At 43.8% G+C, this 27881-nt stretch overlaps 2 protein-coding genes across 2 annotated transcripts in view; one reads left to right on the top strand and one right to left on the bottom strand.

Annotated features, from left to right (window-relative positions):
- Nucleotides 1-8305, top strand: part of coro2ab (coronin 2Ab) — a gene marked incomplete at both ends in the record, with an annotated part of 9717 nt that extends 1412 nt beyond the window's left edge. The window contains 7 exons of the mRNA XM_083936866.1: nucleotides 2366-2470; nucleotides 2645-2741; nucleotides 3801-4085; nucleotides 4166-4326; nucleotides 5900-6067; nucleotides 7681-7749; nucleotides 8240-8305. Of these exons, the coding sequence (XP_083792992.1) occupies nucleotides 2366-2470; nucleotides 2645-2741; nucleotides 3801-4085; nucleotides 4166-4326; nucleotides 5900-6067; nucleotides 7681-7749; nucleotides 8240-8305 (951 nt within the window). The remainder of the gene's footprint in view (nucleotides 1-2365; nucleotides 2471-2644; nucleotides 2742-3800; nucleotides 4086-4165; nucleotides 4327-5899; nucleotides 6068-7680; nucleotides 7750-8239) is intronic.
- Nucleotides 8306-9439: 1134 nt separating this feature from the next.
- Nucleotides 9440-21019, bottom strand: LOC310964197 (acidic leucine-rich nuclear phosphoprotein 32 family member D-like). The gene is made up of 7 exons (XM_083937245.1): nucleotides 20840-21019; nucleotides 17173-17322; nucleotides 15498-15620; nucleotides 13700-13886; nucleotides 13410-13507; nucleotides 11947-12016; nucleotides 9440-11181 (listed from the first exon to the last, which is right to left on the bottom strand). Exons 1-7 carry the CDS (start codon nucleotides 20891-20893, stop codon nucleotides 11105-11107), a joined length of 759 nt encoding a protein of 252 aa, XP_083793371.1. The 5' UTR covers nucleotides 20894-21019; the 3' UTR covers nucleotides 9440-11104.
- Nucleotides 21020-27881: the final 6862 nt, after the last annotated feature.

Genomic DNA, 27881 nt, shown 5'->3' with positions numbered 1-27881 from the left:
GGCAGCGTTCCTTACTTGCTCGTCTGCGCGTGGAAACTGATCCCCCTTCATTAACCCGACCCCTCCAGATGGATCCTCCTGGTCTCAGCAGATCCATCTGAACTCTGGTTTGGGGATCTTTGGGGGAGGGGTGAAAATCCTGGTTGCTGGTTGCAGATTGGATAAACCAGGGGTCTTCCACCTGCAGCTCTTCAGCCCCGTGTCAGTGTCTCCTGTAGCTTTGACAAAAACATAACATGGGAATAAATAGCATTTAGTTTTATTGCACAGTGGACGATCTTGCAAAGGGAACACCTGCAAACTTGGAGTTCAAGGTGATTTTTAACAAGAAATGTTACGTGAAACTAAAATAAGCGCCACATCCTCGGTCGACGGCCGAGCGCCTTTCACTACAGGTGCTAATCTGGAGTTTCACACTGTAAGCTAGCCCAAAACAGAGGAAAATAGTGACGTGGGCCTTAATTTGCTTCCACATGATGAGGTCTGACCTGTAGGCTCCATAGGTGCTGAGAAATAGCAAACACCTGAGTCCTGAAGCCGTCTCATCTCATCTTCAGCCTCTTATCTGGGGTCGGGTCTCGGGGGCAGCAGCTCCAGCAGGGGACCCCAAACTTCCCTTTCCCGGGCCACATTAACCAGCTCTAACTGGGGGATCCTGAGGCGTTCCCAGGCCAGGCTCTAGGAGCCGAAACGTGTGCTAAAGCATCCTCTAGGAGCTAAAATGTGTACTAAAGTGTCCTCTAGGAGCCGAAACGTGCGTTAAAGCGTCCTCTAGGAGCCTAAACGTGTGTTCAAGTGTCCTCTAGGAGCCAAAACGTGTGTTAAAGCGTCCTCTAGGAGCCTAAACGTGTGCTAAAGTGTCCTCTAGGAGCCGAAACGTGCGCTAAAGCGTCCTCTAGGAGCCTGAACGTGTGTTAAAGTGTCCTCTAGGAGCTAAAATGTGTACTAAAGTGTCCTCTAGGAGCCTAAACGTGTGCTAAAGTGTCCTCTAGGAGCTAAAATGTGTACTAAAGTGTCCTCTAGGAGCCGAAACGTGTGCTAAAGCGTCCTCTACAAGCATAAAGGTGTGCTAAAGTCTCATATAGGAGCCAAAACGTGTGCTAAAGTGTCCTCTACGAGCATAAACGTGTGGTAAAGTGTCCTCTAGGAGCATAAACGTGTGTTAAAGTGTCCTCTAGGAACCAAAACGTGTGCTAAAGTGTCCTCTAGGAGCATAAACGTGTGCTAAAGTGTCCTCTAGGAGCATAAACGTGTGTTAAAGTGTCCTCTAGGAGCCAAAACGTGTGTTAAAGTGTCCTCTAGGAGCCAAAACGTGTACTAAAGTGTCCTCTAGGAGCCGAAACGTGTGTTAAAGTGTCCTCTACGAGCATAAACGTGTGGTAAAGTGTCCTCTAGGAGCATAAACGTGTGTTAAAGTGTCCTCTAGGAGCCAAAACGTGTGTTAAAGTGTACTCTAGGAGCCTAAACGTGTGCTAAAGTGTCCTCTAGGAGCCGAAACGTGCGCTAAAGCGTCCTCTAGGAGCCTGAACGTGTGTTAAAGTGTCCTCTAGGAGCTAAAATGTGTACTAAAGTGTCCTCTAGGAGCCTAAACGTGTGCTAAAGTGTCCTCTAGGAGCTAAAATGTGTACTAAAGTGTCCTCTAGGAGCCGAAACGTGTGCTAAAGCGTCCTCTACAAGCATAAAGGTGTGCTAAAGTCTCATATAGGAGCCAAAACGTGTGCTAAAGTGTCCTCTACGAGCATAAACGTGTGGTAAAGTGTCCTCTAGGAGCATAAACGTGTGTTAAAGTGTCCTCTAGGAACCAAAACGTGTGCTAAAGTGTCCTCTAGGAGCATAAACGTGTGCTAAAGTGTCCTCTAGGAGCATAAACGTGTGTTAAAGTGTCCTCTAGGAGCCAAAACGTGTGTTAAAGTGTCCTCTAGGAGCCAAAACGTGTACTAAAGTGTCCTCTAGGAGCCGAAACGTGTGTTAAAGTGTCCTCTACGAGCATAAACGTGTGGTAAAGTGTCCTCTAGGAGCATAAACGTGTGTTAAAGTGTCCTCTAGGAGCCAAAACGTGTGTTAAAGTGTCCTCTAGGAGCATAAACGTGTGCTAAAGTGTCCTCTAGGAGCCAAAACGTGTGTTAAAGTGTCCTCTAGGAGCCAAAGGCCCAATTTCAGGAGCCCGGTCCATATTCAACAGAAGGATCCAGAGAACAAAGAGTTAGTGAGCGGCTTGCTCCATAGCTGCTCATCTCATCCGTGGAAGCCTCCATGTTGTTTACACTCAACAGTCTCTTCTGCTTCACTTCAGTCCACCAAAGAAACCAACGCTGATCGGTTCGATGTCTCTTCCTCACTCTCTTTCTTTTTTCTTTGGTTGCAGGACGACTTATCTGAGCCGCTGTATGAGGAAGACTTGGACGGGTCTGCAGGAGTCCTCTTTCCCTTCTACGATCCCGACACACACATGCTCTACCTGGCTGGAAAGGTCACAACACAACACACACGTCTACACATAAACCCTGCAGTTGGTTGGGAGCTAACTTCTTGTTTGTGTTTCAGTTTGGTTGCTGTTGTACTCGAAATCTATACTCACCTACGTACGCTCGTACCAAATGCCAAGACAGACCAATGAGGTCTTTCCCTGTGACGTTGATTTTAGGGTGACGGGAACATCCGGTACTACGAGCTGAGCACTGAGAAACCTTACATCAGCTTCCTGACGGAGTACAGGTCTCTGCTGCCACAGAAAGGACTCGGTGAGATCAACACACCGGCAGGAGAAGTGTCTTGATGCATCACCCCCAGTCCCCATACGGTCATAGACCACCGTGTGCTGTAGTTTTTGCTTCTTACAGAAACAGAAAGGGTTTCCCGTTGTTCCCAGGGTCCTACATTCGTGATATAAACACTAAGAGATTGGTGAGGGACTTTCCTTGTAGTTGAAAATGCAAACAAATGAAGGTTGATGGACGCTTCAAATGCAATTCGGTAGAAATCCTTTCAGCCACTGTGTAGATGCAAGACAAAAAAAGGAATAAAGGTCTTTCCTATAAATTTGAGGGCATCAGAATGCTGCAGGAGACAGATTTAAACATTTGAAAGGTCTCGTTAACGTGTCACATTAGGAGGATGTTACGCTCAGGAACACAGGACCCTGGAAACTTAGGGCGCACTCACACTGTCCTTCCACACCGCACCAAAAACGTTTTTTTCGGGTAAAGCCTAGTGCGTTTGACCAGTGTGAGTGCAACCGCTCCACGCATAACTGCAGCCAGCTGGCCGTCCACGGCCCGTTTGGGAGAGGTGGGCTTTAGTAAAGCACGTTTGCACATGTACGAGCACGAGCGTGCACACGTGTACGGGCACAGACACGTCTGACGGACATAGACAAAAGAAGGAGGGACCATGCGCGGACATTTAAAACAATGGCGGTGAAAGGTTCACGTTGGTGTGATGTGGAGGTGGAGTGTTTACTGCAGATTTGGTCGATGAAAAGATTCAAAAACAGTCGACAAGACGCACAAAAACTCTGAGGTCTACGGAAAGATCTGGAAACAAAGCCACGCATCGCCATGACGTCATCAATGCGTGTGACGTGTTACGGCGTGATGACGTATAGGCAGCAAGAAGCATTCTCCGAGGCCCAGGTAGTGTGAGTACAAACGGGCCTGGAGGGGGGGACAAGGACCCTAAAGCACGGGGTACGGGACGGAGGCACAGTGGGAGGGTGCCCTGAGATAGCCTTCAACACTTCCCCTGTGTTTCCCAATGCTCCGTGCCCAACACCAAACTTCCTTTCTAACCGCTCATTTCAGGGGTGATGCCAAAGCGCGGCCTGGACGTGAGCGCCTGTGAGGTTTTCAGATTCTACCGTCTGATCGCCATCAAAGACCTGGTGGAGCCGCTCTCCATGATCGTACCACGGAAAGAGGTTAAGGCTCAGTTTGTTGCATCTTCTGATTATTTAACACAGAAACTACAGTTAATGGCTTTTCCTCCGTCCTTCCAGTCAGGTATTTTCCAAGACGACCTGTACCCTATGACAGCTGGAAACCAGGCGGCCATGACGGCTCAGGAGTGGCTGTTGGGGAACAACAGAAGTCAGTAATGCATTAGTGCCTTTGACCCAAAATGGCTGACAGATACCATACCCACCAGTCTCTTTACGTGTCTCCATCAGGTCCAGTGCTAATGTCCCTGAAGCCCGGGACTCGAGTAGCCAATCCTTACCCAGAAACCCCTGCTGAGAAGGGGCTCGTGAGGCAGCTAAGCTCCCTGAGGTTCCAGATGGATCCGCCCGTTGGTGCAGTGACCAGGACAGAGCTGCACTTTATGGAAGAGGTAGAGCACCGTGGTACAATTGGGTCCCGCATCTTGAACCACTTTGCTGCACTGAAAACGGAGCTGAGGAAGGCAAAGCTCTCGATCTACGAGTCATTCTCACCTGTGGTCATGAAAGCTGGGTCAGGACTGAAAGAACCAGGTCCAGGTCCAAGCGTGTGAACTGTGTTTCCTCAGGAGGGGGTCTGGAGTCTCCCTTAGAGAGAGGGGGAGAAGTTCAGCATCCGTGAGGAACTCGGAGTAGAGCCGCTGCTCCTTTGCGTTGAAAGGAGCCAGTTGAGGTGGTTCAGGATCATCTGGTAAGGATGAACCCTGGGCGCCTCCCTAGGGAGGTGTTCCAGGCACGTCCAGCTGGGAGGAGGCCTCGGGGAAGACCCAGGACCAGGTGGAGAGATTAGATCTCCACACTGGCCTGGGAACGCCTCAGGATCCCCCAGTTAGAGCTGGTTAATGTGGCCCGGGAAAGGGAAGTTCGGTACTCAAGACGGGAAACGCAGGTTTACATCAGACCAGGACGTCATCTGTGATGTCTTCAACGTCTTGATTTCCAGGCCCTGTGTCGTCTACTCAGTGCCAACAGCGCTACAAGCTGTGTTCACTGTGGTGCAGAGCCAAAGCGTAGCACAGGTTCACGATGGTTTACCAGAAACGCGTGGCAGGAAGCAAGAAAGTGCCACGAAAAACAAAAGCAAGCCGAGCAAAGACAGTACAAGAATGTACTTCAAGTAGCATAGAAGAAAGCTCCGGCAATTTATTGAATCTTCCTGCAAAGATCTTTGGTTTTAAGGTGGTAGTGTAGAGTTCTCGGATCGATTTCAGGTTACTGACCGACGACGGTCCTTCGATAGTTGTACACTGAAAGATCAAAGTTGAAACTGATCGAAGTTTAAGTGCAGCTGTGGGATGTAAAGCCTGAAACACTGAGCTTCTACGGAAGGAAACAGGTAAAATATGCTTTGGTTTGCAGCAGCACGAGTACACGAGTAGTCAGCGGTTGTGTGCGGCCGTTGTGATCTCAAGACTCAGATTGGGACGAATCTGTTCGTGAGTTACTTGATGTGAACGAGGGGGGAGTGCAGCTGGAACGCGTCGACCGTAGGCAGCCTGAAACAGAGAAGGGCAACTGAATCGCGATCAGAGGTAAAGGTAGGAACCACGCTCATGAACGTCATGGTCACCTGTGCAAAGATAATCGGCCTTCCACTTGATCGACGCTGCCAACACCCGTAAAGGTCGGACCATAGCGCGACGCCTTCAACCCCCTGCTCCCGTTTCACCCCACACTTCAAACTTTGGCCTCAGGTCTTTTCAAAATAAACTTCAAACGTAGGTTTAGTTGGTCTTTGTTTACTTGACTAGAAAAGCCACGAAAAGTACTAAGGTTTAGGAAAAGATCGTCACGTTTACGCAAATTCCGATACGGTGAACGCATCACCGATGTCCTGCTCTCCGTAGAAAACTAAAGTGTGCCTTGGTGTGTCGGTGTCAGACGCCAAGAAACCACTCACCAAGCGTTGCGTGAGAACCCGGGCTGTCGTATTAACCAGATGATCCTCTCTCTCTCTCTCTTCAGGCCTTCCTCGAGGAGCAGCTGGCCTACCAGGACGCCAAATACCCCCGGGAGCTGAGCGATCTGTCGGGGTGGCAGCCGGATGAGACCCAGATCCCTCTGTGGACGTACTGCTGCACTCCGCACTGCTGTGAACCTGCAGAGAGGCCGCCGCCTACAACCGAGAGCGAGGTGAGGCGCCAATTCATCAGGGGCCACGAACACAAAACAAGTTTGATAAGGAAGCCTCAGGGTCCGTCCACACGATCGAAAACCACCTTTTTTTTCTCCGTCGTTCTTAAAAACCTCAGTCCACTGGTCCTGGTCCTGGTCCTGGATCCTAAATCTGTGACACAGGAAACCAGGTGCAGCGACTCCAGACGCTGTAGTACCCATGCCAGGCCTGGAGGTGGCGCTGTAACTGCCACAGAAACACACCAACAACGGAGAAGAAGAGACGGGGAGACGCTGTGGAGAATCCAAACACCGGAGAGTTCCTCTCCAAATCCTCCTCCATCCTAGAGACAAACGTGTCCCTGGTTCTGGTCTTAGTGGAGACTTTGGTGCTGTTCTGGACTCTGATGCACCCATCACTCTGCAGTTAGTGTCCTCACTGAGCAGAGGGGGCTGCTGGGAGCCCCTTCACTCTGCAGTTAGTGTCCTCACTGAGCAGAGGGGGCTGCTGGGAGCCCCTTCACTCTGCAGTTAGTGTCTTCACTGAGCAGAGGGGGCTGCTGGGAGCCCCTTCACTCTGCAGTTAGTGTCCTCACTGAGCAGAGGGTGCTGCTGGGAGCCCCTTCACTCTGCAGTTAGTGTCCTCACTGAGCAGAGGGGGCTGCTGGGAGCCCCTTCACTCTGCAGTTAGTGTCCTCACTGAGCAGAGGGGGCTGCTGGGAGCCCCTTCACTCTGCAGTTAGTGCCCTCACTGAGCAGAGGGTGCTGCTGGGAGCCCCTTCACTCTGCAGTTAGTGTCCTCACTGAGCAGAGGGTGCTGCTGGGAGCCCCTTCACTCTGCAGTTAGTGTCCTCACTGAGCAGAGGGGGCTGCTGGGAGCCCCTTCACTCTGCAGTTAGTGTCCTCACTGAGCAGAGGGGGCTGCTGGGAGCCCCTTCACTCTGCAGTTAGTGTCCTCACTGAGCAGAGGGGGCTGCTGGGAGCCCCTTCCCCGTCCCAAAGCACTCCCAGGCGCCACTTTCTCACTACATTTAGAGACTTTTCACAGCTTCTTAGAACTGGATTTAGAAACAGAGCCTAGAGCAGTTTAGCTCCTTATTCAGAGCATCAGGGAAAAGGGAGAAATCTGTGCTGGGCCTCATTCAGTCCCATGCATGTGGCTCAGAGTCCAGTTCAGTCAACAGTCTCTGGGTCCGTCTCTGTCCTCTCACGCAGCAGCACTGTTGTTGTTATGTGACGCCGCGGGGTCAGAGGTCGGAGGTGGGGCCATGACGCCGTCCTTTAACAAAGTCTGAGCTTTCACCGTCCAGACCACAACGCCATGGGGGCGTTTACAATCTTCACACTCTGGGACCCGGTTTCTAAAGATCCTGTCTTCAGGCTCCGATAACGCCGGCTGCTGTGGACGGAAGACTGAACCAGACTGAAGTTGTGCGGTTAGAGGAAAACGCGCCCTCGTGTGGACGGGCCCTTTACTCCTTGAGAGGACTTCCACGCTTTTACAGATTTCGGAGCTACTTTAGAGCTAAAATGCTCTGTGAATTACTTCTTAAAAAGTTAAAATTAGGAGTGAAACGCCGCTTATTTTTTAGAGTTACTCCTAAATCAGCAAGTTACTCTCTTGATTGCAGCTCCTGCAGGCGTTTTACAGACAGCAGGACGAGATCAGAGGCCTGACAGAACAACTGAATGCCAAAGATGTGAGTATCTTAAACACGGGTGTCAGACTGATCCAGTAAAGAGTCGCTGTGGCTGCAGGTTTTCAGTCCAACCAAGCAAAAACACACCTGACTCGACTTACTCAACCACCTGAACCGTCTTCACATAGGTGACTTGTTGGACCAGGTGTGTTTTTGATTGGTTGGAATGAAAACCTGCAGCCACACGACTCTTTACTGGGTCAGTCTGACACCCCTGGTCTGGAGGGCAGGGCCGTGTCGCAAATTACATTGACAATCGCAAACATGGCGTCTGTAGAGGAGGTGCTCTAAAACATCAGTCAGCCAACAGATAATGCTCTAAAATCAAAGTCTTAACACTTAAAAACATGGAAACCGGCTCAGTTTAGCTGAACTTTAGTCAGATTCACGCTGTGATTCAATGCCCCGGCCGTCTCTGTGATGCGACAGTGACGTGAGGTTGAACAGACGCGGTGCTTTGGGGGTTAGTCACTCTGCTTCTGTTGTGCAGGTGAGGATCGCTCGGCTGGAGCTGGACATCAAAAACACCAGAAACAACATGAGGGCGACGTTCTGATCCAACCGATCAGCGCTCAGCAAACACAGCTGGTGTCATTTGTACAGATGAGGTCAGGAAACACTCTAGGTGACGGATGAACGGGCGATCAGAAGCGTCTCATGTGCATCTTTAACAGAAGAGAAGGAAACGCGTGCGTCCGTCCTGTGATCCTGAACTCAGCGGCTTCTTTTAACAAGTTTCATGGAAATCGGGTCGTTTGTTTTTCTGTAATCCTGCCGACAGAGTAATAAAGAAGTTGACTATCATGTCTCTCAGGGCGCACTCCCACTGTGCCTCCGTCCCGTGCCCCAGCACGTTCCACGGCTAAAGTCTGGTTCCTTTGACCAGTGTGAGTGCAACTGTACCACGTCTAGGAGCGGCACGCTTGCCGTCCACGGCCCGTTTGGGAGAGGTGGGCTTTAGTAAAGCACGTTTGCACGTGTACGAGCACGAGCGTGTGCACGTGTACGAGCACGAGGCCTACGGCGGTTCTGAGGTCATTTCCTGTGCGCCTGTTGGGACGTAGAAAAAAGAAGGAGGGACCATGCGCGGACATTTGAAACAATGGCGGTGAAAGGTTCACGTTGGTGTGATGCGGAGGTGGAGTGTTTACTGCAGATTTGGTCGATGAAAAGATTCAAAAACAGTCGACAAGACGCACAAAAACTCCGAGGTCTACGGAAAGATCTGGAAACAAAGCCACGCATCGCCATGACGTCATCAATGCGTGTGACGTGTTACGGCGTGATGACGTATAGGCAGCAAGAAGCATTCTCCGAGGCCCAGGTAGTGTGAGTACAAACGGGCCTGGAGGGGGGGACAAGGACCCTAAAGCACGGGGCACGGGACGGAGGCACAGTGGGAGGGCGCCCTTAAACATGAGTAGTAGAAAAATGATGGGTCTTGCAATCATGTGATACATAAATGAGACTTTCCTGTGGAGTTTAAAGCTACAGATGTTAGATTTTGTATTTAAAAAGGCAGGATTCAGCAGAGACGGACGGCGTTTGACGTCCTGCAGCGGCTTTAGAGGGAATCTAACGCGTTGAAACTGGTTCGTTTGTGAGGATCGTTAAAGACGACGGTGGACTTCGAGGACGTGACAGGAGAGAAAACCACGGAGACAAAAGGCCAGAGAGGAGACGCCGGGAGCAAAATGTTAAGATTTTATTTACAAAGTCCTTTTTGTGTGTTTTTTTTTTTGTTTGTTTTTCCTTTAACTTACAGAAAGTAAAAAAAAAATAAAAGAAAACACAACGTCAACTAGTCAGTGTAAGGGTGAAGGATCAGCTGGAGCTCAACGGAGCGGAGGGAGAGAGAGAGGGGGGGGGGAGAGGGGGGGAGAGAGCGAGAGAGAGAGAGAGAGAGAGAGGGAGAGGGAGAGGGAGAGAGAGAGAGCCCAGACAACCGTACAAAAATTAAACAAAAAAAAAAACAGTTTCTCTGAAAAAATATTTCTTTTAAAAAGCTCTGTTGGCAAAAAAGAGAACACAGTTTGCCCTGAGCGCACTCGGCCTCGGGGGGGAGGGAGGGACGGGAGGAGAGGGAGGGACGGGGGAGGGCTTCACGACCTGTGGGTGACGTCACAGAGCCCGCTGATGACATCACAGCTGCTGGTTCGGTCCCAGAGTGATGATGTCAGAGGAGAAAGGGGGGAAACTGAGGAAGGGAAGTGGCGTTTCCACTTCCTGTTTCCACCCCCTCGCCAATTAAAGCTTCACTCCCACGCGTTTTCGACGGGCGTGAGATCTTTGCGACGCCGAAACAACCAAAAACAACAGTGTTTGAGTCCGTTTACATGATTTAAATGTGATTTTAGCTCGTTTGAGGTTTTGTTTTTACACGTTTCCGTTTGTTTTGAGAGGAGAGAACAAAATCAGAGCGACTCGCGCTTTTCTGTGTTGGATTTAACGTGGAAATGAAAAACCAACCGAGCGTTCAGCGGCGTTGGTGAGATTTAACCGTGGCGAGGATCAGTTGGTTCGTGTTTCTCTGAAAGAACGAGTCCTGTTGATGACGTACGGGCGATAAAACGTCTCGTTTTGTCCTAAACTCTAAGAAAATTCAGTTTTCTGCTGCAGAGGAGGAAAGAAACCAGGAAATATTCACTTTTAAGACGCTGGAATCAGAGGATTTTGACTCTTTATCGACTTTAAAACGATTCATTACGGATTTTATTTACGTTCTCTGTAACTTCACGTTTCCACGTTTGACTTTTATTTGATTTACAGATCGACTGAATATTTACGGGCGAGGAATCGAGACGATAAAAGAATCATTTTCTGTCATTTTCCAAACAAAAACATCATAAATTCTCCGGTTTCAGCTCCTTAAATGTGACGATCGCTGTTTGTTGTGGTGTTTGATCGTTAACGGTTCTTTTTGGGATGAAAAATGATGATTAACGGACATTTTTAATCATTTTCGACCTTTTACAGACGACACAATAACTGGAGACAGTGAGTCGGTCGATGACATGATGGTGAAGATGATCTCGGGCGGGTTCGTGAGCTCGAGGCTCTGGACGTGAAACAGAATCCAGACGTTTTACGGGGAAACGTTTGCGTTTTTAGTCGTTTGTTCATCTGATTTTTCTCTGGTAAGAAAATAAATGAGATCACGGGCGTGTCGGGGAATTAACGGAGGCGTCCGCGGGCGTTTCAGGGGACGAGGCAGCGGGAGAGTTAAGAAATGGGACGCAGCCCGGGAGTCGACTGAGCGGAGCGGAGGGGAGGGGAGGAGGGCGAGCGTTGGATTGGGGGGGAGGAGGGCGAGCGTTGGATTGGGGGGGAGGAGGAGGAGGGGGTGAGCGGGGTCTTAATCATCGTCTTCATCGTCCTCGTCATCAGGGTCCCTCTTCCTCTTCTCTCCTTTGGCCGGAGACGAGTCCTCGTCTGCAGAAGAGACGCCACAAGTTTAACCACAGGACGAGAGCGGAGCCTTTCAGCACAGCAGAGCAGCGGCATCAAACTCACGCTCACACACACACACACACACACACACACACACACACACACACACACACACACTCTCACACTCACAGGGGCCGAGTTTAAGAACTGGGACAAAGCTGCTGCACAAACTCTGTATTTAGTCGTTTTGTCACGTTTTTGTGGTGTTTTGCGTCTGTTTTTAGTCATTTTGTCATGTTTTTGTGGTGTTTTGCGTCTGTTTTTAGTCATTTTGTCATGTTTTTGTGGTGTTTTCATCTGTTTTGAATAGTTTTGTTATGTTTTTGTGGTGTTGTGTGTCTGTTTTTTAGTCGTTTTGTCGTCTTTTTGTGGTGTTTATCTGTTTTTTAGCCGTTTTGTGCAGGTTTGAAATTCTTAAAGACATTTATGGGGGGAAAAAAAGTCATGAAAATATAAACAAATGAGGATTTTATAGCAGAGTTTGGTGCGTTTTCAGCCATGAAGGGACCAAAATGCACCACAAGAGTATAAAAAACCCTGGATTTCACAAATTTAGCTAAAAAATAAGAGTTCTTAGCAAAATGAACGCTGCAAACAAAAAGATAAACCACAAAATCTTTTTTTGCCCTTACGTGTTAAAACGCTGCGGTATTTATAACTTTACAGCCTTTTCAGTTTTTGCGATACGCTCGTTTTTATGAAGCGGCGTCCTTTCAAAGAAAATGAAACCAAAACGTTTAAACTGACCGTCGTCCTCGTCGTCTTCCTCATCATCGTCATCCTCGTCGCTGTCCACGTCTCCGTTCACCTCTCCTTCCTGCAGACAAACCCCCAGAGTAACGCAACAGACTTAAAATATGACCAAAGAGCCCTTAAATGAAGAACCACAACAAACTCAGTCTGAGGTAGAGTTAAAGGTATCTGTGCTGGACGCAGCATTAGGGGAGGGGTCTTTAAGTTTAGTCCATGCTTCAGGATCTACGCCCGTGAAAACAGGAGATTACACTTGATTTTTTGGACAAAAGTATCACCTGACGTCATCAATTCATGCTGAAATCTCAGTGTTTCCCTCCCATTACATCAGGGGGCGCCCCATGAAAGTTAAATTTGATGTAATTGTGTTTAGTGAGCAGCGTCAGATCCAACAGGAGTCATTTCTGGATCCTTTCACTAAACAAACTAAACGGCCTCATGGTTTTATCGGAGTGTAAATTCTGTCTCTACACGGTCGCGTGTTTCCAATTCTCAGAAAACTCCGACAGCGTTGGAGATTCACTCGTTCAAAGATCGTTTGTTCAACTGTTTGAAGAGGCTCCGCTCCTTATAGGGAAAACGAAACTGAAACTTAGTGTCCCCCCCCCCCGTAAACCTGGGAAACACCGTCCATCTGCACCGTGCTTTAGCGTTAAGTTTCAGTCATTTTTGCTTAAATTTCCACTTCTAACAGGGAAAACGAAACTGAAACTTATCAGAGATCCTTTATTATTTAGTTTAAAAGATGATTCACTCCACGGGGGGAGAGGGAGGGGGGGACAAGTACCCTAAAGCACAAGGCACGGGACGGACGGACAGTGTATGACAAAGCATTTAAGCCAAAGAACCTTTCTGAACATGTTTCAATCAGTTTGAATTCGGGACAAGTTGGTAAATGGACATTTAACAAAAAGCTCCTGTTGCCTTACGACGTTCTGTTCCGGGTGCCGTCTCTTTAGGTGTTGAAAGGTTCGTTATGTTACTGTTACGGTCCCATGTGCGCACCTTATGAGACGGAGGCCGCTCGCTGCTCGTTAAACACATTAGGAGTTTGCATGAATACGTGTGGACGGACAGTGTCGATGCGACGCGACAGTCTGACGCCCACGTGCCGTTAGGACACGATGTACCTCCGCCGTTCTGTTTTTTTCAGCTATCACTTCCTGCCATGTATGAGAAAGTCGCGTCACTGCCTGTAGTTCGCTCTGATTGGTTGATCGGCGTCCCAATAGATGAATAAATAGTGTGATTCAGCTGAGGAATAAAACCCTGATGCGTCAGAACAGCAGTGGATGGACTGAGCCCTACAGACGATACTACGATCGCTCTGCTTTGGCGGATCGTCAGCACGCTCTGATCTAATATCGTCGGATCGCCCCACCCCTACTTTCATCAAACCAAAGCGTCTAAACTTCCTAACTCTGTCTCTTTGGATATAAAGTGTATCTCAGACTCACCTCAGCGTCATCACTGTCGTCATCGTCGTCCTCCTCTTCGGCCACGACGTCTTCCTCGTCCTCTTCTTCTTCCTCCTCAAAATCCTCCGACTCCCCCTCTGGAAAACGCACAGAACATCACGGACGACATGAACACGGGTCTGTGAGCAGCTGATCTATTAGTCTTTTTATTTTATTTTGAAGGAGTTGAATAGTTTTAAAGCGTTCATTTAATACAAAATCAAAACAAAAGAGGCCCAAGCATCGAACCCTGTGGAACTCCCAAACACACAAATGACCCTAAACCTCACCTTCTTCGTCCTCGTCCTCCACGCCGTCGCCCTCTCCGTCAGAGTCGGACGCCTCGCAGTCGTCCATGTCGTATCCGTCCAGGTAGGTGAGCTGGGGGAGGAGCTTGAAGATGGACTCCCTGTAGTCCGCCAGGTTGGTCACCTCGCAGTTAAACAGGTCCAGACTCTTCAGCTGGGGCAACTTTTTCTGCACGGGCAAAAACAGACGCGGTCACACACTTGAGCAGTTATTCATAAAGCGTCGTCACTGATAATCGAGTTTGCGATGAAATTTTTCTCTGACGCTCTCTCGTCCAACACCTTTTTTTCTCCATCAGACACAAATAAACTGAGCTTTAATGTCAAGTCGTGGTTTGGGGGATGTTTTCTGCAGCAGGAGTTGGGCCTCTTGTGCAGCTACATGTCAACCACCTTCAGCGACATGAAACACCTTCAGTGCAGCTTTCTCCAAACTAGCTGCAACTTTCATGAAGACAATGTCACCTGACACACCGCAAAACAGGTAAAGCCGTTCACTGAGGGCGCCCTCCCACTGTGCGTCCGTCCCGTGCCCTAGGGTCCTTGTCCCCCCCTCCAGGCCCGTTTGTACTCACACTACCTGGGCCTCGGAGAATGCTTCTTGCTGCCTATACGTCATCACGCCGTAACACGTCACATGCATTGATGACGTCATGGCGATGCGTGGCTGTGTTTCCAGATCTTTCCGTAGACCTCGGAGTTTTTGTGCGTCTTGTCGACTGTTTTTGAATCTTTTCATCGACCAAATCTGCAGTAAACACTCCACCTCCGCATCACACCAACGTGAACCTTTCACCGCCATTGTTTTAAATGTCCGCGCATGGTCCCTCCTTCTTTTTTCTACGTCCCAACAGGCGCACAGGAAATGACCTCAGAGCCGCCGTAGGCCTCGTGCTCGTACACGTGCGCACGCTCGTGCTCGTACACGTGCAAACGTGCTTTACAAAAGCCCACCTCTCCCAAACGGGCCGTGGACGGCAAGCTGGCCGCAGTTATGCGCGGAGCGGTTTCCCTCACACTGGTCAAACGCACTAGGCTCTACCCAAAAAACCTGTTTTGGCCCGGTGCGGATCGACAGCGTGAGTGCGCCCTGAAGCTCAGAATATTGAAAAAGTAATTGTGTTTCCATGCAGTTTAAAAACCTCATTATAATCCAGTTAAAGGTCAGACTCTTGTTTCTCAAACACCATGTTAAAACCGTACCCCGGGTCAAAACAGAGTTCTCATACCCGGGTTATCAAACCTAGAGAACGCCTTCAGTAACCAGAGTTCTCCCGCATGTAAACGATCTACCCAGATTATTATCATCGGATTTCTCTTCTGCGCACGTGCCCTCCCCTCCACACTCTGTAGCAGTGGCTTTCAACACGGGAAAAAAGAGTAAACCAGGAAGCAACGACGCCGAAAACAAGTGGGTACAAGTGTGTTTCCTCAGGAGGGGGTCTGGAGTCTCCCTTAGAGAGAGGGGAAAAGTTCAGCATCCGTGAGGAACTCGGAGTAATCAATACACAAACCTTTCTGCTTTAGTCGAGCTTTAAAGACCGTGTTGATTTACATCCAACTAGCATCTCTATGGAAATTCAAATTACCATGAAAACAATTTGTCCCAAACGTTCTTGCCAGAAAAAAACTGATATCACCAAATTTCCCGACTCTGAAGACGATGAAACTTAAAAACGTACCTTTCTTCAGTTTGTTCGACACATTCAGCGTAAAGTTAAGTTAAAGTTTGACCATTAAAAGCAGCTAACGTGACGTTTAAGTGTTCGACTTCACTCACCAGAGGCTCCAGGGTGCTGATGTCTTTGAACTTATTCCCGCTGAGGTTGAGGTGCGTTAGGTTCACCAGCCGCTCCGCCAGCACCTCCAGACCGCCTGATATCCTGTTGTCGCTCAACTCCAACTGGAGAGGAAAGAAGAAATCATTTGGTTAATTTTCTGGAACACTTAGAGCGCCCTCCCACTGTGCCTCCTTCCAACAGGCGCACAGGAAATGACCTCAGAGCCGCCGTAGGCCTCGTGCACGTACACGTGCACACGCTTGTGCTCGTACATGTGCTAACGTGCTTTACTAAAGCCCACCTCTCCCAAACGGGCCGTGGACGGCAAGCGTGCCGCTCCTAGACGTGGTACGGTTGCACTCACACTGGTCAAAGGAACCAGACTTTAGCCGTGAACCTGTTTGTGAGGCACAGTGGGAGTGCGCCCTAAGTTTTCTGTCATTGCCCCCCTCCAACACTGTACCTGAGGGAAACTGTCTATTTTTAAACACACCTGTATCTGTACCTGTTATCAGCACGCGTATTGAATCAGTACAGGAGGGAAAACGGTATCTGAACATCTCTAGAAATGACTCAATTAAACTCCAAACGTTTCCATGCCTGTGCGGTGGAATGAGCGCGCTAGCTAAGCTACAATTAGCCAAACACAGTTATCCACACATCATCCAATCAGAGGTAATTTTAACGCCTTTTAACACTGATTAATTTCTCCATGTGGGATCGACCTTTAATACGAACCCGCCCATTAAAGTGTCGGATTAAACACAAAAGAACATTCATGCAACAACGCTGCAGAGGAAACACAGGAACACATGGATTACTTACATGGTTTTCTGTCATTGTCGCCCTCCAACAACAGTAAACTTAAGGAAACTGTCTTTCTTTTAAACACACCTGTATCTGTACCCGTTATCGCCCGACACCCACAGCACGCGTGTTGAATCAGTACGGTGAGGGAAAATGGTATGCGAACATCTCTAGAAATGACCGTATTTTCCTTATATATGGACCAATATTGAGCCACAACAGGTCTCCAACTACGGTGAGCAGCCGCCGACTCTATTTTCCCCCGTAGAAGAAGTAACGCGCGGTGCATGTTGAGATATACGACTGTGTGAAGCGTGCCGTTTCATTTCCATGTGTGTGTTTGTGTAAAGAGCCCAAAATGGCTCCTGTTAAGAGACACGCTTACGACGCAGAGTTTAAACTCAAGGCCATTAGTCACGCAGCAGAACACGGGAATAGAGCAGCAGCCAGAGAGTTGAACATGAACCAATCAATGGTGCCGAAGTGGAGGAAGCAACAAGACGACCTCCCCTGACTGTTTTGTTGACGTTCCCTTTAGCGCAGCTCCATCTAATGGATGCAGAACGTGACCCCAGCCTCGACTGTAGCGTCTGTTCTATGCGCCTTATAGTGCGGAGAATACGGTACTAAAGTAAACTCCAAACGTTTTCACACTTGTGCGGTGGAATGAGCGCGCTAGCTAAGCTACAATTAGGCAAACAGTTACCCACATAGCGTAAATCAGAGGTCATGCGTGCTAGCGACTCAGGGCGGAGCCGTGTCCTGATCTGTGGGAAATATCAGAAAGGAAGAACCGGCGCCGCTCTGACCCCTTCAGGCGCCAGTTTGGTTCCTAAAGAGGAGACACTCGGGGTCGTGTTGTCGCACCTTTTTGAGTTTGTCCAGTTTGGGGACGTCGGCCACGCTGGTCAGGCCGACGTTGATGAGGCTGAGCAGCTCCAGGTTCGAGAACTCTTCTGTGATGCCTTCGATCTTTCCTTCGCCAGAGCGACAGTTGTCCAGAACCAGCTCCTGGACCTGAGGAGGAGAAACGGGCCGAGCGTCAGCAAGAGAGCGGGGAAACAGGGTCAGTTCAGAACGACTCAGCTCAGACAGGACGAGTCAGCGCGACGACGTCTGAGAATAAAAGACGACGACGGGGAATTTCTCTCAAACGTTTACGAGGATTCAAACATTAAAACTGGACTGAAGAACAAACAGAAGACGTTTACTGAGATTATATAATAACAATATAATATATATATGTGTGTGTGTGTGTGTGTGTGTGTGTGTGACCATTCAGCAGGTTTTCTGGAAATGTAATATATAAATAAATATATGAAATAACCACATGGTAACAAAAGTGTAGATATAAATATAAAGCCTTTATTCTTTTAATTATGTATTTACACACTTATTATTATTTGTATATTTTGTAGGTGAACAAAACACGGATGTTAAGCATTTATTTATGATTTCTACATTTTTATTTATGCATTTACTTATTAATTTATTTTTGTATGTATGTATTTATTAATTATGCATGTGTGTGTAGGTGAACACAAATGTTGAGCATGTATTTATGATTTCCACATGTTTATTAATGTATTTACTGAGACTTGAGTCATGTTTAACCCTCATAACTCCACAGTCACAGGTTTATTTATGCATTTATTTATGTATATTATCCAGTTAGTTACTTAGTTCATGTTTAACTCAGTCACAGGTGTATTTATGCATTTATTTATGTATATTATTAAACTTAGTTCATGTTTAACTCCTTAGTCACAGGTTTATTTATGTATTTATTTGTGTATATAATCCAGGTAGTTACTTAGTTCATGTTTAACCCTCATAAATAAACCTGTAACCGAGGAGTTAAACGTGACCTAAGTCTCAGTAGATACATAAATAAACCTGTGACCCTGGAGTTATGTGTTTATTTGGATTTATTGAGACTTTAATCATGTTAAGCCTCAGTCACAGGTTTATTTATGTATTATTTGTATATTACTGAGGTTTATTTACTGACCGGTTGTTTTGGACAAACACAGAAAAGCGTCTTCAGCCTTTTAATAAAGCATTAACTTTATATTTAAACATTTGAACTCTGATGCTGCTGCACTCATGTTTAAAATATAAACTTTATATGTTAAACATTATAAACCCTGTGGTGCAGCAGCAGAGTTTAAATGTTTAAACTTTATATGTTAAACATTATAAACACTCTGGAGCAGCAGCAGCAGCAGTAACAGCAGCAGCAGCAGCAGCAGCAGCAGTAACAGCAGCAGCAGCAGCAGCAGCAGCAGTAACAGCAGCGAGGCACAGACTCTGCAGCAGCAGCAGCAGCAGCAGCAGTGAGGCACAGACTCTGCAGCAGCAGCAGCTCCACTGTTGATAAACGCGACACATGGGACGCGGCTAAGCTAGCTCGCATGCTAACGCGCTGCTAACTCTTCCTCTCTTTCACCATCCCTCCATCATTTAAAGAGCTCGCGACTGAAGCACGGGTGAAATGAAACAACATCAAAGGTTAAAAAGCAGAGACGGAGGCGACGGGAGCCACAGCAGCGCACGCGAGCTAGCAGCGTTAGCATGCTAACGCTAGCACGCTCCTGGCTGCGCGCCCTCAGAGCACGTTAGGGCCCCGACTAATCTCTGGAGAGGACCCAGACCCGCAACCGGACACAGACCCGCACCCGGACCGGCACCGGCTACTTAGGTTTAATAAAATATATAAATATAAATAAAGATTAAACACTGGAGGAATGGGCTCTCAGTAAAGACATACATAAAAAATTAAATTAAAATAAAATGTAAATAAATGCAGAAAATAATAAATGCAAACGTATAGATACATAAATTAAAGAATACTTGCTATACATTTATTTCTACATTTTTGTTAATCTACATTTATCTATGCATGTCTGTGTAAATAATATTAATTTTCTTTTCTTTCTGTATTTAATTATTCCTGTTTTTATGCATTTATTTGTTCATGAATTTACTTATAAATGTATTTCTTTATTTATTTGTCCCTCAATTTATTTATAACAGTATTTATACATTTTATTTTGTGCATTTATTTCTGTATTTATACATTTTTATTGAGACGTATGTCATGTTGAGGGAGTGTGGTTTAAAGTGATATTAGATTTATTTATTTTTTATACATTTTTGTTATTTCCGTATTTGTTCCTGAATGTATGTATGTATACATTTATTTCTGTATTTATTTATTGAGACGTACGTCATGTTGAGGGAGTGTGGTTTAAAATATGAAAAGATTTTATAGTTATGTAATAATTACTGTATTTTTTTAAATGTATTTTCTCCATTTATTAATTTGTTCCTGAACTTATTTCTACATTTTTAGACATTTATTTCTGTATGTATTAATTAATTTCTGAATTTCTTTATTACTTTAGTTTTATTTCTGAATTTTTTTCATACATTAATTTAATTATTCATACAAACATTTTTGTATTTGTCACTGTATTTCTAAATACATTTTTATTAATTATTTATTGACTTATTTCTGCATTTTTAGACATTTATATCTGTATGTATTAATTAATTTCTGAATTACTTTAGTTTTATTTCTGAATTTTTTCATACATTAATTTAATTATTCATACAAATATTTTTGTATTTGTCCCTGTATTTCTAAATACATTTTTATTAATTATTTATTGACTTTTTTCTGCATTTTTTCATACATTTATTTAATTATTTCTACACTTGTTTCTGTATTTGGTGCTGTATTTTTTCACGCATTTACTACCTATTTAGACACTTATTTCTGTGTTTATTTATTGAATTATTTCTGTATTTGTTGCAGTATTTTTTCACACATTTATTTAATTATTTAAACACTTATTTCTACATTATTTCATACATTTATTGACTTATTCCTGTATCTGTTGCTGTATTTTTTCATACATTTATTACATCATTTATAAACTTATTTCTGTAATTATTATTACACTTATTTCTGTATATATTTATTAATTTATTTCTGTATATATGTATTAATTTCCTGAGGCTGGTGCCGTATTTGCGGTTTTACCCGCGTTTAAAGCGTAAACCCAAAAACAGTGACGCACTTCCGGTGATAGAGACGTCGTGACGCGTCATTTTTTACCTGCTAACGGCTTTTTTTATTTTTCTAAAACTGAAAATTAAAGTCACAAATGTTCTAACAAACAAAAATAAAACATAATTAATATTTAAATATAAAAAAACAAACGTATGAACCCGGCTAACACCTGCGGGTCCAGGTGTTAGCCGGGCCCGGGGACACACACGGATGTGCGTTTCCGTGCTCGAGCAGGAGGCGCGTGCAAGTTTGGGCTCACACGAGCACTTAATAGTTAAATATTTAACATTTAAACACTTTGAGGTTTAGTTTCAGACCCGTAAAAAACGCGTTTTAACTCTTTTAGGGGGACGTTCACACACGCTGCCATGTGCTCCGACATCCGTCCCTCTGCCCCGGTGAAGTTTACTCCTCTAGCCCGACAAACAGGCGCCTGTCCCGGGTGTTCGCACTCACTTCTGTCGGTGACCGGTGCCTCAGTTCTAATGAGACCCTCTTCTTCATGTCCATGTTCCCCTGGTTCCTCTGGTTCCTCTGGTTCCTGTGGTGCGGGCTCGGTTCTGGCTCGGTTCTGGCTCGGTTCGGGTCTCCGGGAGAGTAAACCGTGTTTCTGCTCCACTCTGTCTTCAGTATCAACACGCGGAACACAGCGTGAAGCTCGCGAGAGGATAAAAACGCGCCACTTCCGGGTGCGACTTCAAAATAAAGTTCCTGTGAGCGCAGCGGAAATGAACCAGACACAAAATACAATAAAACTTATGTTAGAAACAAAGCTGTGGACTAAACATGACGTAAATATAAATAAATTAATACATCAATTCTAGGTGAACATAAATGTATACATACATATACATGTATTTATTCATTTATTTCAAAATGTATTTATTTAATATGTTACTCCTTATTTTATCTTTTCATTTATTCAAACATTTATTTATTTATTTATTCATGTATTTATTTATTATGTTTCTCCTTATTCTATCTTTTCATTTATTCAAACATTTATTTATTTATTTATTCTGTTATTTCAGCATGTATTCGTTCATGTATTTATTTATTCATTCATGTATTTATTTATTATGTTACTAATTTCTTTCATTATTTATACATTTATTTATGTATTTAATTATTTCAGGGTTTATTTATTTATTCAGATTTATTTATCTATACATGGATTAATTTGTGTATTTATTAATTGATTTATTTATACATTTATCAACTAATGTATTTGATTAAACATGAATTAATGCATTATTTATTTATTTATTAATTCCTTTATTTATCTATACTAAAGTCATATCTAGTAAAAAATATAAAGTATAAACGTGTATAAAAGTGCATAAAATAATCACTGCAGGAAAATAAACAGACAATAATAAAATGGTAATTATAAGTATTTTACAATAATAATTAAATAAACATCATTCATTAACAATCATGTGTATTTGCATTTTTAATTCAACACTTTTAAGTAAAGTTTTTATTTCTATAAAGCAAAAACAATGCGATTCAACATTAACCTTTATTTTGGAAGCAAACGACTGTACTTCCGGTACCTCCCCGTCTTTTCCCGCCTAACTTGACGAGTGGAACGTTCCCATGGCGCGTGTGAAAAGTGGGTCAAGCCGTTTGTTGCTTTCAAAGACAATCGGAAAAATGAAAACTCGACTTTTATAACACAATAAATACAGAAAATAACAGTTTAAGATTTAACACAATAAACCGTGTTTATAGAAAAACAGCCATACCACACACAGTTATCAAAAACACGTCGTAAAGTTTATGTTTTACCTAATCTTTAACGTAATGCAAACGTTTTCACTTCACTCTTTTCCAACACGCTTATATTTTACATATAAACAAGAAGAAACAGTGACAGGTTTAACATGTGTTATTGGGTTGATTTCTATATTATGACTGACTGAATAAAAAGCTTGATTTCGCGCTAAAAAGGTCATATTTTGCTGCTCCGGAGCTTTAATGGTGGAATTTCCGAGGAGCACCTGAAGGCATCAGATGTGAAGGAGGGAAAAGACAACAGCGTCATAAAAACATAAAGTTTATGTCTTTGTTCAATAAAGTTTCTCATTTATGTTTTATTTTGGTAAATGTTTCAGCATATTATTATTATTATTATTATTATTATTAATAATAATAATATTTGATAAATAAATGCTCTAATTACTATTAATATTAAAATGGCAAACCATGTAGTGTCCTCTAGGAGCATAAACGTGTGTTAAAGTGTCCTCTAGGAGCATAAACGTGTGCTAAAGTGTCCTCTAGGAGCATAAACGTGTGCTAAAGTGTCCTCTAGGAGCATAAACATGTGTTAAAGTGTCCTCTAGGAGCATAAATGTGTGCTAAAGTGTCCTCTAGGAGCATAAACATGTGTTAAAGTGTCCTCTAGGAGCATAAACGTGTGTTAAAGTGTCCTCTAGGAGCATAAACATGTGTTACAGTGTCCTCTAGGAGCATAAACGTGTGCTAAAGTGTCCTCTAGGAGCATAAACATGTGTTAAAGTGTCCTCTAGGAGCATAAACGTGTGCTAAAGTGTCCTCTAGGAGCATAAACGTGTGTTAAAGTGTCCTCTAGGAGCATAAACGTGTGCTAAAGTGTCCTCTAGGAGCCTAAACGTGTGTTAAAGTGTCCTCTAGGAGCATAAACGTGTGCTAAAGTGTCCTCTAGGAGCATAAACATGTGTTAAAGTGTCCTCTAGGAGCATAAACGTGTGCTAAAGTGTCCTCTAGGAGCATAAACGTGTGCTAAAGTGTCCTCTAGGAGCCTAAACGTGTGTTAAAGTGTCCTCTAGGAGCATAAACATGTGTTAAAGTGTCCTCTAGGAGCATAAACGTGTGCTAAAGTGTCCTCTAGGAGCATAAACGTGTGCTAAAGTGTCCTCTAGGAGCATAAACATGTGCTAAAGTCCATGAAGGAAAGATGGGACTCTTCAGTGTGTTTTTCTTTATTGTCATTACATCGCAGATCATCTTCACGACAAGCAGTTAAACACAGTGGTGTTAGATTACATCAGCGTCCAGCACGAGGAGAGCAACACCTAGAGTTAGTATCACAGCGAAGGCTTTCCCACGCCCCCCCCACACGACCACAACCCCCCCCCCATCCTCCAGTCATAAGGGACGCCACAGCGCCCGACGCAGGAACAAATAAATAAATAAATACATCAATAAATAAACAGAACAAGAAGACACCTGGTTCCATAAAGGCCATTTTATACTGTAACACTACGACACGCCATCGTCAGACAACGCCACGTCACCATCATCACCATCGTCAGACTGGTGCAGCTCGGAGCACAGGAGGGATCTCATTGGTTCAGTTAAACCTCAGGGGGCGTGGTCTAAAACAAAAACGTGCAGGTTCGTTTTTCCTGGAACAAAATATAAAACTGAATGACAGTCGCTACGGAGGAAGATTAGAAAAGGTGTCAAGAATAAAAACTTTAGAAATGAAAAAGTGACATCACTTTTTTCTGCATTTTGAAATTTCAAGAATAAAGTTAAAGAATTTGTGAATAATGTTGAAATCTGGAAAAATAAGGTGAAAAATTTGAGAACAAAGTAAATATTTTTGTTCGTAAAGTTAAAATCTCAAGGATGAAGTTAAAATTTCGATAAAGTAAAAAAATGGGAATAAAATTGAGTTGAAATCTTGAAAATAAAGTCAAACTTCAGTATTAGAGGCATATGGGGGAGGGGGGGTTAAAATCAGAGGACGGCCATTTTTATTTCATTTTGTTGCGTTTCCAGAAGTCGTGAATAAAGTTTAAAAAAATTTCACCGTTATAACTTTATTTTTAAAATATTAATATCTTTGTTTTTCCTCTTCTGACTGTTTTAATGAACTTAATTAACCTTTAATAAATAAAATATAGAGTTATGGAGCCTCGTATAAAGACACATGAATATGAAACAACGTCTTAAGTCGTAACGTCAGATAAAAGATTAAATATGAAACAATATTAACGTCAGATCAGACTCTGGAGACGAACCGAACCAATGAGACCAGACCAACAACGTGTCCGAGGTCCGACTCTTTAAGGGGGGGGGGGTGGTGGGGGGGGGGTAACACTGTTCGAGTCCCTCACTGAGGTCAGAATACACGCCGCCGCCGCCGCCATGGAGCCAATCAGCACGAAGGGAAACACGAGGAAAAGGAACTTAAAGTGCAACTTAAATAACAATATATTCAAGAAAATTAAAGCACGTTGTAACGTTGTAACTTTGTAACGTTGTAACATTGTAACTTTGTAACGTTGTAACTTTGTAGTTTTGTAACGTTGTAACATTGTAACGTTGTAACATTGTAACGTTGTAACTTTGTAGTTTTGTAACGTTGTAACTTTGTAACGTTGTAACGTTGTAACTTTGTAACGTTGTAACTTTGTAACGTTGTAACTTTGTAGTTTTGTAACTTTGTAACATTGTAACGTTGTAACTTTGTAGTTTTGTAACGTTGTAACTTTGTAACTTTGTAACGTTGTGACTTTGTAACGTTGGAACTTTGTAACGTTGTAACTTTGTAACGTTGTAACATTGTAACGTTGTAACATTGTAACGTTGTAACATTGTAACGTTGTAACTTTGTAACGTTGTAACTTTGTAACTTTGTAACTTTGTAACGTTGTAACTTTGTAACGTTGTAACTTTGTAACTTTGTAACGTTGTAACTTTGTAACGTTGTAACTTTGTAACATTGTAACTTTGTAACGTTGTAACTTTGTAACGTTGTAACTTTGTAACGTTGTAACTTTGTAACATTGTAACGTTGTAACGTTGTAACTTTGTAGTTTTGTAACTTTGTAACGTTGTAACGTTGTAACTTTGTAACGTTGTAACGTTGTAACTTTGTAACGTTGTAACTTTGTAGTTTTGTAACGTTGTAACTTTGTAACGTTGTAACGTTGTAACTTTGTAACATTGTAACTTTGTAACGTTGTAACTTTGTAACGTTGTAACTTTGTAGTTTTGTAACGTTGTAACATTGTAACGTTGTAACATTGTAACTTTGTAACGTTGTAACTTTGTAACGTTGTAACTTTGTAACTTTGTAACGTTGTAACTTTGTAACGTTGTAACATTGTAACGTTGTAACTTTGTAACGTTGTAACTTTGTAACGTTGTAACTTTGTAACTTTGTAACGTTGTAACTTTGTAACGTTGTAACTTTGTAATGTTGTAACTTTGTAACATTGTAACTTTGTAACGTTGTAACTTTGTAACGTTGTAACTTTGTAACGTTGTAACTTTGTAACATTGTAACTTTGTAACGTTGTAACTTTGTAACGTTGTAACTTTGTAGTTTTGTAACTTTGTAACGTTGTAACTTTGTAGTTTTGTAACTTTGTAACGTTGTAACTTTGTAACGTTGTAAATTTGTAACTTTGTAACGTTGTAACGTTGTAACTTTGTAACGTTGTAACGTTGTAACTTTGTAACTTTGTAGTTTTGTAACGTTGTAACTTTGTAACGTTGTAACGTTGTAACTTTGTAACGTTGTAACGTTGTAACTTTGTAACGTTGTAACTTTGTAACGTTGTAACTTTGTAACGTTGTAACTTTGTAACTTTGTAACGTTGTAACTTTGTAACGTTGTAACTTTGTAACTTTGTAACGTTGTAACTTTGTAACGTTGTAACTTTGTAACGTTGTAACGTTGTAACTTTGTAACGTTGTAACTTCGAGCGACGTGCGACACAAATGTAGCAAAAGATACAAAATAAAAGCGTTCACTGGATAGAAAGTGGCGTTTAAAAGCCTCGGAAAAGCTTCTCAAAGCGCCGTAAAGACGTAAAGCGGTTCGGTGGCGTGCGGCTCGCAGACTTTCCTTCAACACGTGGACTCAGAAAAACAACAACGTCAGCAGAAAAACGCCGGTTTGAGTCAGAAAGGAGTTCAGTTTGTGGCCGAACGGACGAGATGTGCGACGTCTCCAGCTCTTCAGACGGATCCACAGTTTACCTTCTGTTGAGTTACACACGCTTTATTGTTTTATCGTCATTTATTGCTTTTGTTTTCAGTTATTAGTGTTTGAATCTACGTTAAAAATGTTGCGTTTTATTACTTTTTGTGTCTGAAACACCGATGTAGCATCCTCCAATCGTGGTTTTCCCGTTGTCGACTTGACTGTTCGGACTCGTTCTAATGGACGTGTTTCAGAATAACCTTCAGAACGGTTTATGTACATGTTTAAAAAGCTTATGTTTCTGTATAAAGTCTGAAAACACTTTGAAAATGTTTAAAATGACAGGAAACGTCATGTTTAGACACAAGCGACTTCCTGTGTGAACTGTTCTCAGAGCGGTTCGAGTCCTCGGCGTGCATCGTGCGGGGGTGGATTCTGGGTCTAGGACGAAGTGAAAACATCTCATCCCATCTTCAGCCTCTGATCCTGGATCAGGTCTCAGTCCGTGCCCGTAAAGCTATGCTATGCTAATCAAAGTTAGCATGGCTGTTACTGTAAAATACTACAGTAAATACACAACAATCTTTATTTAGATGTTCGCAAAAAGGCAAAAAATGTGACAAAAATGATGCAAAGTAGAATTTTTGACCATGTATTTAAATGATTTCTTCATACAGTTTTTATCATTTATACCTTTCTCTGTATTTTTAAGGTGGCGTGTTCAGTGTTCAGGGACTAAATGCTTCTGCTTTTAGGTATTCTGTTCACTGCATCACCAGGACTCATGTACGGGAGCGTGGAGCTAAAGGCTAGCCGGTTAGCTGCATCTGGCACATTAGCATTAGCCATGCTAGCACAGATTCCTGCTGATGTTTGACGACGTAATTAATAATTCCTGGAAATAATTTCACAATAAAGTCTAAATATTTAATACAATATCCAACAAAGTTCAGGGTTAATTCTGAAAATGTCAGCGTGGTAAACGAGAACGAACGCCAAGGTGAGCGACGTTAGCTTCGTTTGGGCTCCGGAGATTTCACACTCATCAGCTGTTTTATGTACAAAGGAGTCGATATGAACCCAGCACCATCTGAACCCCCGTTCCAACACGTCATGACAACGGTAAGTTATCGTCGTGGGTTTCGTTTAAACGGACCAACAAAGAACATCTGAACAAATCTCTTAACGTTGCTAATTGTGGGTGTTCTGATTGTTTCCAGTCGCCTTAAAACGTGTGATCTGTTTAAAACCGGTGGTTAATTATTAAACAGCCTTTCACTATAAATTACATCGACCTTTTTCATGAGGTCTTTGTCAGACGGACTCTTTGACACTGCCTCATAAACAACAGTTATAGCATTTGAACGACTTACTCTTTTTACGGTGATGCGTACGCCAGGGGACTAGCACGGCTAACATTTACCACCAATACTGAACGCTCACTAACCCAACAGAAGGTTAGGGTTTGAATATTCAAATGTATGTTCTGATTAAACCTGAATATATAATAAAAACATGTTTATTAAGTCCAGAAACTTTCTAATACGGTCAAACGGTTCTGAACTGTATCGT

This window comes from Echiichthys vipera (assembly GCF_963691815.1).
Source record: "Echiichthys vipera genome assembly, chromosome: 22".
In the NCBI taxonomy this organism is placed as follows: domain Eukaryota; kingdom Metazoa; phylum Chordata; class Actinopteri; order Perciformes; family Trachinidae; genus Echiichthys; species Echiichthys vipera.
The sequence above is the reverse complement of the archived record's forward strand: the minus strand, read 5'-3'. Positions and strand labels throughout refer to the sequence as shown.

Excerpts from the sequence above, each read along its gene's own strand:
- LOC310964197 (XM_083937245.1), bottom strand. The coding sequence starts at position 20,893 with ATGGACATGAAGAAGAGGGTCTCATTAGAACTGAGGCACCGGTCACCG. Across the intron at positions 13,887-15,497 it reads TCAGCACCCTGGAGCCTCTG|AAAAAGTTGCCCCAGCTGAA; the intron begins GTGAGTGAAGTC and ends TTGCCCGTGCAG. Across the intron at positions 11,182-11,946 it reads GGAAGACGACGAGGACGACG|ACGAGGACTCGTCTCCGGCC; the intron begins GTCAGTTTAAAC and ends TCTCTTCTGCAG.